The sequence below is a fragment of the Crocodylus siamensis genome, chromosome 2, assembly GCF_052110815.1.
Source record: "Crocodylus siamensis isolate JL-2025a chromosome 2, ASM5211081v1, whole genome shotgun sequence".
Lineage (NCBI taxonomy): Eukaryota > Metazoa > Chordata > Crocodylia > Crocodylidae > Crocodylus > Crocodylus siamensis.
This window is the reverse complement of record NC_143396.1, coordinates 208,257,973-208,271,053: the sequence shown is the minus strand read 5'-3', so window position 1 is coordinate 208,271,053 and position 13,081 is coordinate 208,257,973. Positions and strand designations below refer to the sequence as shown.

At 40.4% G+C, this 13,081-nt stretch overlaps 1 protein-coding gene across 4 annotated transcripts in view; it reads right to left on the bottom strand.

The window, feature by feature from the left end:
- ANO1 (anoctamin 1) overlaps positions 1-13,081 on the bottom strand; it is a 135,878-nt gene that overhangs the window by 13,569 nt on the left and 109,228 nt on the right. For all 4 annotated transcript variants that reach the window (XM_090032895.1, XM_090032892.1, XM_090032894.1 and 1 more), the window contains 7 exons: positions 10,816-10,890; positions 6,397-6,598; positions 4,803-4,914; positions 4,197-4,254; positions 3,993-4,093; positions 3,328-3,473; positions 1,500-1,652 (listed from right to left, as the gene is read on the bottom strand). In XM_090032895.1, coding sequence (XP_089889021.1) covers positions 1,500-1,652; positions 3,328-3,473; positions 3,993-4,093; positions 4,197-4,254; positions 4,803-4,914; positions 6,397-6,598; positions 10,816-10,890 — 847 coding nt within the window. The remainder of the gene's footprint in view (positions 1-1,499; positions 1,653-3,327; positions 3,474-3,992; positions 4,094-4,196; positions 4,255-4,802; positions 4,915-6,396; positions 6,599-10,815; positions 10,891-13,081) is intronic.

The following is a 13,081-nucleotide window of genomic DNA, read 5'->3' as shown; positions in this document are numbered from 1 at the left end:
AGCATGTGACGCAGCACCAGGCACTTTTAAAACAGCCTGGTGCTGTGTTGCATGCATTTGTATAAATGGTGAAACGCACATCAGCGCTGAGAAAATGGTGGTGTGGAGTTTCAGAGCTGAGGGGTGACTGCCAAGAATGACCTCCCATGTGTCCTCACCAAACAAACTTGGTGTATTAATGGTACTTGCAGGAGGCTGCTCTTGGGTGACCCAGGGGATCACAGTGAGGCATAAGGGAAAACACAGTCCCTTAGGTATGTAGGGGCCGGCACTTAGGGCTTTATAGGTGAAAATGAGCAAATTTATCATGCCAGAAATCTACTGAGAAGCTGTGCACATTCTGGAGCACTGGAATTATATGCTCTGGTGACCACTGCTTCTATACCACTCAGAACGCACAGCATAATTCAAATTGACTGGGCCTGGGATTTTTGACCCTAATCCAACAGGAAATTTGTTATGAATTTCACTGACAGCCAAATCAAGCCCTTGATCATTGCCAGTAACTGAGCATGACCTCTGTTGGCTAGGACATCTAGTCTGATGATTCCAGTCTGATAGTTGGTGGTCCACTGCAACCAGACGTCTCCTAAAGTATCCCAGTAAGATTGGGCCAGGGACTCACAAAAACAAAACTAAAAAGACATGAGGTAAAGGCAGAAAAAAAGAGAGAAAGTACAACAATTGTCCCTTAATACCTAAGCACAATGGGGAACGTGCAGAAATCATCTGCCTGCCATGCCCCAATACTGGACAACACACTGGATAATAATTAACAGTAGATTTCTTTGCTCACGATCACTGCCACCATAATCTGAACACCTCCGTTTATGAGTTTTTTACTTATATGTTTCTGATACTCCAATTAATTGGCAGCCAGGGAAAGCAGCTTCATGAATTCATTCATTTTTAAAAGCAAATTCTCCTCCTAGCTCTTCTGCAATGCCAGAGCTTTTCTGGCAAGACAACCAGTATGGGGCTACTGGTCAATGATAGGGAATGGTTCCAGCCAGTGGAGCACAGCTGTTTCTAGTTTTAAGTGTCCCAGTATTCATGCTGGCTAGGAAGGAACTGGCTAAAGCTACATTCAGAAAATGTTCCAGCAGCCACTCACTCCCCCTTTTCTTGCCTTGTGTTTCTCTCTGGCCCACAGTGTGAGGAACTATAATATTTAATGTAGAACTTCTGCTTCCGCAAGAAACTTGCATTATCAGGAAGTATTGACATGGAATGTCATACTGGGTATCTTACCACTGCATTGATCATTCTTGATCTGTAAAGTAATGCTTTTATACTAAAATATTTGTTTCCATCTGAAACCTCTTATCTTAAAAATAAGTGATAATTCACAGCTGGGTTATATTAAAATATTTTCTACTATTCTATAAAAGCCTTCCTGCTAATGAAGCCAGCTCAACATAAAATAATCTGTCATCAATTAAGAGAAAAATAAACGAGTTAAAGTATCTCACAATTAAGCTATTTGGTAATGCACTTACCTATATCTTTTGCTCGAACTGCAACCGGTCTCCTAAGTTCTGTGACAAATTTCTTTGCATCTAGCCGTATTTCAATAATGTTGTTCAACAATGCAAACAAAGGGGCCAGTGGGAAGGATGCAACAAACAAGGTTACAAACCCAAACTGGATAACTGAAAAGAGAGACAATGTCATTGGCAGTGACTTGTACTTATGAACTGTGCTTTGGTGTGTTACAGTATAATAGGGCCATTCCCCAAAGATTTCCATGTTCCCAAACAACAAGGAGGTTGAGCTGTTCCTCACAAACACATTTCTATATGGGAGCTGATCAACTGATAATTCACCTGTGAATAAAAATGAATTAGTCCCTGCTCTGACAATTTCTGCTTCCTGGGCTGGGCAGGGTGGTCAGAAAGTTGCTTGAAAGCCTGAGGATTCTTCTGACATGGTGTGATTCTCTGGTGATGAAGAATGGGCAGAGCCAGCTCCAAGCCTGCTCCCCTGTGAATAGGAGGCATGGCAGAAGCAGAAGTCAGTCATGCTGAGATCCAGCCTGGGGTGCACTTTACTTCATTTGATCCATGACATGTGGAGTGGTCCAAAGAACAAAGGACTGCAAAGGACCCCTTGAATTCAGAGTCTAGGCCCCTGCAATCTCTTGCAACCAGGTCATACTTTCTATTATATAGACTAATCAAGTTCTATCTTGAAACTATTGAAGATTTTTGCTCTCACTTCTTCTCTTGGAAAACTGTTCCAGAACTTTAATCTCCTCAGTTGGTTTGATGAAATAGCTCTTATTTCTCCTCAGTATTTACCCACCTGAGGCATTTATAGAAACCAGCCATGTCCCATATCAGCCCTTTTTCTACTACCCTAAAGAAGATGAGTCCTTTTAGTCTCCTTTCATTAAAAAAAAGACCCTCCATTCCCACAATTATCTTCATAGCCTTTTTTTGCAGTTATTCCACTTTGCATTCTTCTTTCAAAATAGTACATAATATTCTAGATGATTTTACCAGTGCCCTTGAATAAGAACATCCATGCTTTTCTATCACTGCTTGAAATACTTTGCTTGATATATTCTAAGATCATATATTGAGATAGAGACCAGGGCCATCAGCTGTTACCACAAACATATGGTACAGGACAGACGTGTCAGACATATGCCCTGTGGGCTGGATCCAACCTACAGAGCCATTCCATCTAGTTTACCAGGCTACCAGTGGGCTACCTGAAGTTGAGAGTGTGGCTAGGCCCGGGAGTGGCATGTAGCAGTATTCAAGGGTCCCAGGCTGTTGGGCATGGCTGCTGGCAGTGAGCACTGGCTGACAAATCCCTGTTTGCTGTGAGGCCATTTGGCTCACTCCTCTGCCCTCTCCAACACTGCCAGACCCCCCAGACTCCTGCCATCACTGCTTTTCCCCTAGGTCTCCAATGCTGCTGCTGCTATTGCAGTCACTGGCCTCACGAATCTAGTCTGGGAAGAACCCTGCAGTCTGGATCTGGCCTAGGTCTCAAGGTCTGGGATGACTTTGACACTCCTGGTATAAGAGATACAATCCAGCACTCTTCTGTTCTAGCTGATATGGAGAAGTTTCTTAGCTTCTCAGGCTGACCACTGTGAGGCAGTTCTGTGCATATGTACAGGTTACTATGTTATATGTGGAAAATCATTTTAGCTCCTTATAACAGCCAACAATGTCTCATTAAATCTACTGCTCTGGAGGACATTTTTATAAAATGGGTTAACATGACTCATGTCCCTATCAAAGAACATGGTTCACCATCCTTTTTAATTATACCTACTGCAGTTTAGAGTTAATTACTTTAAACCTCACTCACTCATTTCCATGTATTCTGGAGTAAGTCCAGCAAAAGGCTCCAAGTTGTGGTCCACTTCATAGCGCTGCTTTTTTTTCATGTGCTCCTCATGATCTAAAGAACTCTGACGTTTTGATTTCACATATCTTATAAATTTCTTCATTTTTCTGAGGTAAACAAAATGATCACTTGAGTGGGGGTGTTTGTTGTTTTCATTTTTGAGGCCTATAATTTGGATGGCTCAGGAGTTACAGCTAACTTTATACTAATAGACACAAAAACTTTACATTATTAGTTTTCATGATGAAGAATGTAAAAAAAGTGTTTAAAAGCTAATTGTAAATACAAACTTCAAGCTAGCAGCAAACACAGAAACAATGGGGATCAGCTATAGCCAAATCCACGTACTCAGCAATAAATAGTAGAAAATGAATAGATCCTTTAATACTTTTCAGAGAACCATGGGTGTTAAAAAAACAAAAAAGGATTGGTTGCTATGAGGACTCTGAAAGTGCTATAGAAGATAAAAGATACAGTGTATTTACAAAAGAACAGGAATGGCCTTGCTATAAAATTTTCTTGCGTGCAAACTACAAACTGAAATAAACCAGATATTTGCATCAAGAAGCCTTGATATATCTTTTACATATGATTCAAAATGAATGTAAAACCACTGTCTTACTTACGGAATGCCAATCTCAAACAGGTTGTTCTGAATGAGCTGTTTGCCCAACATAATAATGCTCAGCTGAATACATAACTCCATTAAGCAACCACCAGGGGCACACTAAAACAGAGAAAGGAAAACAAGTCAGCACTTTTGCTAAACCCCCTGCTTGAGAATTTGCTTGTCATTTTTGATTAGCTGTCAGCATGCAACATGCAATTACCTCTTCCATTCGAAAAGAATGAAAAATGTAGACATAGTCTCCAGGACGTCCAACAAATCTAGGACAGTTTGGAAACACTAGTAAGAATTTATTTACTCCCTTGATACACTTGGCATGCAGTCTGTTACATGAAATTGCTAAACTTTTGAACAGGAAGTACAAATATATGGAATTGTTAATAATCTGTCATGACACAAAAATGCAAAGAAGAAAATTTTACTTAGTTATGTTTGGAAAAACTTTCTTTTCATTTTAAATGTAAATGCTGACTTTGTTGAGGTGGTAAAGATTTTTTACTGAGTCTTCTTTATACATTCTAAATATTACAAATACATACCAAACTTCTATTAAGGCACATCTTTCAAAGTAGAAACAAACCTTAGCTAACTTGAGGCAAACTGTCATGTACAAGAGGGAGGAAGAAGTCAATTAGATGGAACAAGGTTAGAAGAAAGGCACAGATAAATTCTACAGTTTATAAACTAGCTTTGGATGTCTGTAGAGTTCCACTGGTAGCTGTGCACTCAGAAACAACCAGAATCTGGACTGCTGCAAATAAGCTCAAATCAACTGTTGAGATTTTAAATAACTTTCTAAATAACTCACCGGCCCTTGAAGAAAGCAACATAGAAAATGGGAGTGTAAGCATTGACAAATTTCAGAAGGAAGGCTTTGAAGATCAGTCGCTCTTCAAAATTTTTGTCCGTTTTTGGGACCTCTGGAGCAAATAAGACACATGTAAAACAGTAAGTTACCTTCCAAGTCATGAAGTATTCTAAAGTATTCACGAAGTGCTAATTATGTTTGAACTTCTGGAAAACTTCTTGTCATGCAATCCACTATCCTTTAAGGAAATATGTTGACACAAAGGCTCATAAACCTCGTTCAGCTGAAGCCAATGAAAAAAATCAAGCTACAGAGATCTTATTTCTGATCTCATTAATATTTACAAGATTTCTTTTTAATGTAAAAGAGTACAATACAGGCAGCCCTCGACTTACAATGTTTCGAGTTACTATGTTTCACACTTACAACGTTTATAAATTGACACCGGGTTTCAACTTTTTGACATCAGTTTTGACTCTACAGTGCTTGATCTGATGCCAAGCCACACCAGCGAACAAGTTTGCTACTTCATTCATCTCCCTGGAGAAAATCTGTTGAAACTTCCTTGGACACTTTCTTTAAGAAAGCAGACAAGACTCCAGAAAAACTTGCAGCCAAGACTCCTGAGAAGACTCCAGCCAAGAGCCCTTCAAAAAGTCCAACCAAGAGCTCTTCAAAAAGTCCAGCAGTCTCCTCAGAGAAGTCCTTCCAAATCAATAGAATTGCTATTTACAATATAAATACATTAATGTAGCTATATTACTCATCTATAATTGATTAAGTACAAAAATCTGGGTTATTTTTAGTGAAAATAAGATATCGGGCCTTGGTTCAGGAACCAATCCCCCATTTATAACATTGTTTCCAATGGAAAAATTGGTTCTGAGTTACGTTTTGGCTTAAGACGTGGTTTTCAGGAACCAACTGTCGTAAGTCTGAGGACAGCCTGTAGTTGAGGACTGCCTTTAAATGATGTCAATGGGAATAGCTTCCATGTTTTTGAGACCAGAACTACACACTCATTCAAGAAAAGCAGTGAAAGGAATTCATTAAGGACATGTGAACAGGATAAAAATGATTTGAGGACTCTACTTTAAAATTGTATAGAGTCAAAAGGCTCAGTTTGATAATTCTGTGCCTGGTATTTTCAGGAACCTTTTTTGCAATGACAATATCCAAACCGTTTCTGTCCATAAAATTAGTCCGGACATGGTACAAGATTGTATCTGACAAGATTTCTTGTCTTCTGAACCTGGTCTTCCTTGAAAATACTATACAATTTCTTTTCTACAGTGTTCTGGTCCTTCACACCTGTGGTGATGGCTATTTTTGCACTTCTTTACTCCCAAAGGTGGTTGTGGGGACTGCTGTCCCAGTCTCTCCTCACTCAGTTATGCTACTGCCCAAATAATTTAGAAGTGGAGATTATTTTATCCTGAACTGCTTTGTCATCTGTCATTAAAGAAAAACTATTTTGTATGTTCTCCTTTTACTCACCTGTCTGAAGTTGGACAACAATACCAGGTAAATAGGTAGTTTTTATACCTATATAAAAAACTGCTCTAACAAAAATGATTTAAAGATTTGTACTTACCAATCTGAGTTAGCCATCTTGCTATGCAGCCATATACTTCGTCCAGGATGATGATCACCACCAAATTAATAATTACTGCAGTTGCAGTGACAGTTACTCTAACATTAGATCGGCCAGAAGGAGTTGAGCTAATGGCTAAGGCTGCTGCAGTGGAGATTCTATATATAATGACTCCAAATACGATAGCAAATGTCAGTCCAATCTGAAATTAAGCGATAGCATTACCATTTATAAAACATCCAACTCTAATTCATTTATATGAAGTGTCCCTCATGGGCTCTCTGGGCCAGATCCCAAGGCACTGTAGTCAATGTAAATGGAACAAAACCTTCCTTCCCACTAGTTTAATCATAAAAGCAATATGATTTTGTGGAGCTAATGCTACAAAACAGGGATGCTCAGGTCACATAGTCCCATTTGCTGGATGAATGATATAACACTAGTCTGCAGAGCACAGGGCTTGTCTGCGGGTTGGATCTGGAGCATGAAGCTGTGTCACTTGGCCTGCTAAGTTGGAATTCGGCAGCAACAATTTACTGTGGTTCCTAGAACCATGGCACCTGCCACTTTTCCCAGAACCACATTTCCAGCTTTATCAGTAGCCCTGCATGACAGATAGAATCATAGAACCATTGGACCAGAAGGGACCTGTAAGATCATCAAGTCTGGTCCCATTGTAGGCAGAAAGTTACTGGAGTGGGACAAGTTTGACAAGGTGCCTGTCCAGCCTCATCTTGAATACCTCCCAGGAGGGTGACTGGACCACCTCAGCTGGGAGTGTGTTCCAGGTTCTGGTGACCCTTACAGAGAAAGTTTTTTCTTATGTCTAGCCTGAATTTACCCTCTGTTAGTTTATATCCATTAGTCCTTGTCCTCCCATGAGGTGCCTCCCTGAAGAGTTGCTCCCCTGGTTCTTGGTGCTCACCCCTGATGTATTTGTAGGCAGCTATCAAGTTGCCTCTCAGCCTTCTCTTACTCAGGCTGAACAGGCCCAGTTCCTGGAGTCTTTCCTCATATGACTTACTCTCCATGCCCCTGACCATACATGTGGTTGTTCTTTGTACCCTCTTGAGATAACGCAGCTCCGCACTCTAGATCTGACTGCAGGGTTCCCCCCAGGTTCAGAAACTGGGCAGCAGGACAAGCAAGGACAGTGTTAATTGCTATGGCTTCAGGAGCTGCAGCTATTACTGTATGTACCTGAATACAAGATGATATTTTTTCCCCCCCAGCCACCATGGGGAGTGTGGGGGAGAAGCTTCTCATTTTACATTCACATACAAGGAAACCTCATTACATACACTGGCATTAAACTGATGCCAAAAGTAGCCTATGTTCAGTAACAAAAACCAACCATGAAGTTGATTAAATGAAGCCAACACTGAACATGATTATAAAATACCTGGCCCATATTGAGCAAACATGCTGATGGGAACATCCTTTTTTTTTTTTTTGGTCCTTAAAAGAAACTCCCCAAACAGGTGAGTGTTCCTTCCACAGGAAACTGGCACTGGTCCTGGAGGCACTGTAGTATGAGGTCAGCACCAGGAGGGCCAGAGCCAGCCGTGACACCCTCCCTTTGGTGCTAAAAATGTTAAATTTGATTGTAGCCAAAAACGCCAAGGTGCTGATGGGAACCTAATATAAGAATAGATTAGTGCATCCCATTTGAAGAAGACACATGGTAGTGCCCACTGCACTCATTCCCCCTCACCACCAACTCTTTTTCAAGTCATGGTGAGCCACTATATTGCATTTTTACTTTCGCGTCACTCCACAGGTGAGCTGTGCTTTATTTCCTATTTCCAAAGATTCCTATTTCTTCACCAGCCTTAAATGTCTGGCAAACATCATCAAATAAGTTCTCAACATATGAATAGTGTGGTCTCACCGTCTAGGAGGTGGAGCCAGACCAGGTTGCCCTGCACCTTAGCTGCATATAGATAGACTTTAGGAGGATTCCAGAATCTGTGACAAGAACACTCCGTTCCAGTCATGAGTGGGGGCACTGATTCACACATGGGTCCTTCTGTAGGTACATAAACTGAGCAACGCTGAGCTGTGGGGTTACCATGGCTAAAACACTGTTGACTGTTAGGGTCCAGCCCAATGAGTTATAGGGTAAATCATGAGCCTTCTGACTTTGGACTAATATGATGCAGTTTGTATATATAATAAGTAGGTATAAACATACTGCTTAAAAGTGTGTTTATGGCGTGCATTTACATGTGCAATTAATGAACATAAATAAACTCTGGAACTTATTGCTCCCAGGTGAACCTTTGAATATGTGACCAAGAGCAAAAACTCCAGAGCAATTAGCAGGGGACCCAAGGGGTAGGAAGTCAGCTTGCCAGCCCAGGGCTGCTTTGACCAGGCTCTACGTGCTATAGATAGGCTGGCTGGGGCCCAAATGTGTTTCAGCATGGGGCTAAGCCCCCAGCCAGCCATTCCACAGCACTTCAGCCTAGAGCTGTTCTGATAGGGCTCCACATGCTATGGAGTGGCTGGCTGTGGCATAAGGGTGCTTCAGTGTGGGGCTGCCCACTGGCTAGCCCAGCACTGAAGCAGCCTCATGCCCCAGCCAGCCCCATCACTGTCTACTGTAGTGTCTCCAGGACCGATGTCAGTTTAAGCAGATTAATTTACCGAGCTGTGAGAAACTACTTGCGTCTGACAGGACTATCCGACAACACAGTAAGTTAGTTTAAACTAGCCTAATTGCTATGCACTTGTAGATGGTGACGCTTTACTGAGCAGTAAATTAGTCTACTGAGCAGTAAGCCACATATGTAGATGTGCCTATGGAATACCTGTACTAAAACTTGTAGTAGTTTCAAAAAATGTAAAGTGCCTCAATTCTGGATGAATTAAGTCTATGGTTACCCATATGTTTATTTCAAGGTCAGTATTTTCAAATTTGCCCCTCACTTCTATGTGTTCAGGGAGAGCAGGGCCTGACAGTGAGGAAGAGGGGAGCACCTGCATGTGGAATTTGTTTTATCTACAGCAGCAGTGGGAGGGGGATTTATTTTCTCTACTGTAGCAGTGGGAAGGGGGGCAAATTCAAGGTTATCTTCCAATAACTAGATTCTATACCTGGACATTTTTATTTTTTTTAAGATAATTTTTTCCATATATATAATCTAATTATTGCAGGGGAGAGGGTCATCTTATAGTCAGGGTCATCTCATATTCAAGAAATATGGTAAAGCTACTGCCATTCAGATCTGGCTGGCATGTCATTACTTGGTTGCCCCTATTATAGAATTAAAATCTGTATGAAAAGAAATCTAGATGAAAATGCCTTATCTTTTAAATAGAAACCATTAAGGAATATGTAGTAACTGCCTAACTATAAAGAAAAAAGGTAGGAATGAAACTGTCTTATAGAAATGGAGAGGAATGCTACAGGCATTGACCTGGCCTTTCTCTGTGACTTCCTAATATCTTTCTTAGGCATTCAACCTTGTGAAAATGTAAAGGATAAACTAAATTTAGGGCTCCTGAAGTTAAACTACATATTAGTTGGAATTTCTAAAGAGTACCAATTGCAATACAAAAACAGATATCTAACTTCCTAAAGACCTGGGAAAAATACTTTTATGCTGCTTAAATAGATGAATATATTAAGAATTGGAAGAATATTTTAAGATCAAAAGAGGTTTAAGAAACTGTTCAGGCTTATGACTTAGGAAAGGTGTAGGATCATGATATTGATAGTGTTTGATCCTACATAGCACATTTCCTTTATCTAAAAATGTAAATTCTCTTATTAAAGATGTCTAATTAGATTGGCCTGTTCTACCTTTGGGATGAAATGCAATATGGGCCTAATATTTTTTTGTTCACTTCTATGTCTTTGGAACAAGTTTTGAAGGAACAATAATTATTAGAGCCTAACATGCAATTAAGGACTAGAGAGAGCATCAAATCACCATTTTTTCCTTTCATAAATGTAGGCATTATATTTGCAGCCTTATGGTACTACCCTCATTTGAAAGATTCCTTAACAATACTTACTACTAGACTTAGAGTTATGTATTAGTTTTTTCTGTGTTCTGGGACAATAATTATCTGGTTCCCCAGATTTGAGCAATTTAAGCACATCTGAGTTTTGCTTTCATCTAGAATATGGTAATTTCTGATTCCATACTTCATTATCATTAACCACCCTGAATTTGCCTCCCTGGTTTTACAACATGCTTATTGAAAAATAAAGCCAAAGTATTCATTCAAATATTACAATGTGACTGAAAACTTAAAGTGAATAAACAGTTTTCCTTTCCTAGAAAAAAAGAAGTCAGTTGTAAAATATATCTTTTAAAGTGACTATAATTATTTCACTGGTGTTTGTTTTAATTCTGCTTCAGATGACTCAGTAATGTGAATCTTAAGTATCTACCATATAATACTTACCATGAAGATAATGCCAACGAAGTTGGTAAAATATGCTGGAAAACGATCTTTCCATGTCAGTTTCTCTTTATCAGTCTAAAATATGAAAAAACCCTGTAGTTTATTAAAGCTATAGACTATCTAAAAAAACCTCTCTCCTACTGGGCTTTTAACAAAAAACACCAATGCACAAGAAACAAATCATACAGACACAACAAGTTAAAAGGTGCAAAGAAACAGTGTTTAACGTTACAGTGGGGGGTCTGCAAGATTTTTGGGTAGAGTGCCAAAAACACCCGCAACCTTGACTCATAAGATGTTCATGTACAAGGAAGAGACAATGGGGGAACCGCAAGGTGCCTGATCCTTGTTGTAGCAGTGCAGCCCTAGCCCCCTTCCCCTCCATCCACTCTAAGTGCGTGTCAAGCAAAATGCCTTTGAGTGCCATGCTCTGACACCTGTGCAAGGGGCTGCCTACCCATGAGTTAGTTTTATATATATATAAACTATTTACATTACATTTAGCTTTACACTAGTGCTAAAACTTGCATTATGGGTATTATAAAGATAAATAATATTTATTAAAGACTTATTTTATAGAAACACATGGATAAACTTTTCACACTATTTTTCTAGTGTAAGAAATATTTTATGATCCTTTCTCAGAAAAGTTTTAAAAACTTTGTATGCTGATATATTTGCAAGAAGGCAGGCACCATTAGAATTGTTTCTGCAAGCCTTACTTACACAAGTAATACTTATTCATATAAGTAGTCTCACTAAAATGTGGATTACTTACATGAGCAAGCAGCTTCAGGATCATTTTATACACATGAATATTTCTATTGACATCAATAGGACTATTCAAGAGTTCAGTTACTTACATGTTTAACTCTTGCCAGGATAACACTCTATTACCTGAACAACTATCTACTGATTTCTTTCAAACAATTTGGGAATAAAAATCTCATTTAGAATGTCACAAATGAAGTCAGATTACGGATGGAGTTTGAAGTTAAGAGGATAGAACTGTCAAGATTAAACAGAGAAGATGATACGACGCTGAATACCAAATTTAAATTCAGTACAAAATGACATTTCATGCATGATGTCTGACAGAACAGCAGGCTACTTGGTCAGGCACGTGGCACATGCTCCATTACAACAATGCAACATCCATCCAACATGGTAATGCAAAGATTAGCCATGCAGTGCCATTCCCACTACTTACAGGGTACATACTGACATTTGGGAGGTTATGGGGAAGGTTAGATCAAGTAAAAAATGGCTACCTGATCCAAGGTAAATTGGGATGAAAGGCCTAGTTGGTGGGGGGGGGGGGTTGGAGCAGAGTCCATGCTGGGTATTGGGAGATAAGCAGGGTCTGTGGGGGGTCCTGGGAGAATCAGGGGATTTTGGGGGGCCTGAAGTGTCTGTGGAGGGGCTTTGGGGGATCAGAGAAGAAGCAGGGTCTGCAGGAGGATTGGGGGCAAGCAGAGTCCAGGGTTGTGTGGGAGGGTTTGGCAGGACTAGACAAACCTGTGGAGGCAGGTTTGGGGGACTCTTTCCCCTACCCTGGGACCAGAGGTTATATTTAGCTCCCCTCATCCTCTACCTCCATATGAACAGCCCACCCCTCCCCCATCCCAACTTACTTCCCTGGCTCCTGGCTCCAGTAAACACTGGTTAAACCAGTACTGGAAATGCCTTATGGGATGAGGGGTTTGGTGGGCTCAGGGAGGCTGGGTGGTCTGCAGCAAGGAGGGGTTGTCCATCTGGGTGTGGAGCAAGGGGATGAGGTGGGTATGAAAAGTGCATCCCCAGGGCTGTAGCCGGCAGCTGGGCTTTCCCATCTCCAGGGCTGTGCTGGGAACTGTGCAGAAGTTCAGTTACATTGGTCTCACCAGACCCAATTTAAATTAGATTACCTCAGAGGTAGACTTAACTTAGATTAGGTTGGCCATTGTTAGATCAATCTATCTTCTGAACTTCTGTATACTATGTACTCAGAGCAACTTAACTAGCGATCTAAGTATAGGGTCTGCACCATGGTGAACTAAGGTAGATTGGGTTGCCACTTTTAACATGATTTAACCTCCCCCAAGCCTCCCCAGATGCCTGTATATACCCACAAACACAGTCACTATCAGAGTCCTGAACAAAAACAAAAAGAACAGCAGAATGTGAATATTAAACAAAGGTTCAACAGCCAAAGTTTGCTGAAAAAACAATTAATTTGTGTCTTCCATAATTACTCAAAATTTGAGGGTTTTTTCCATAAATTTGA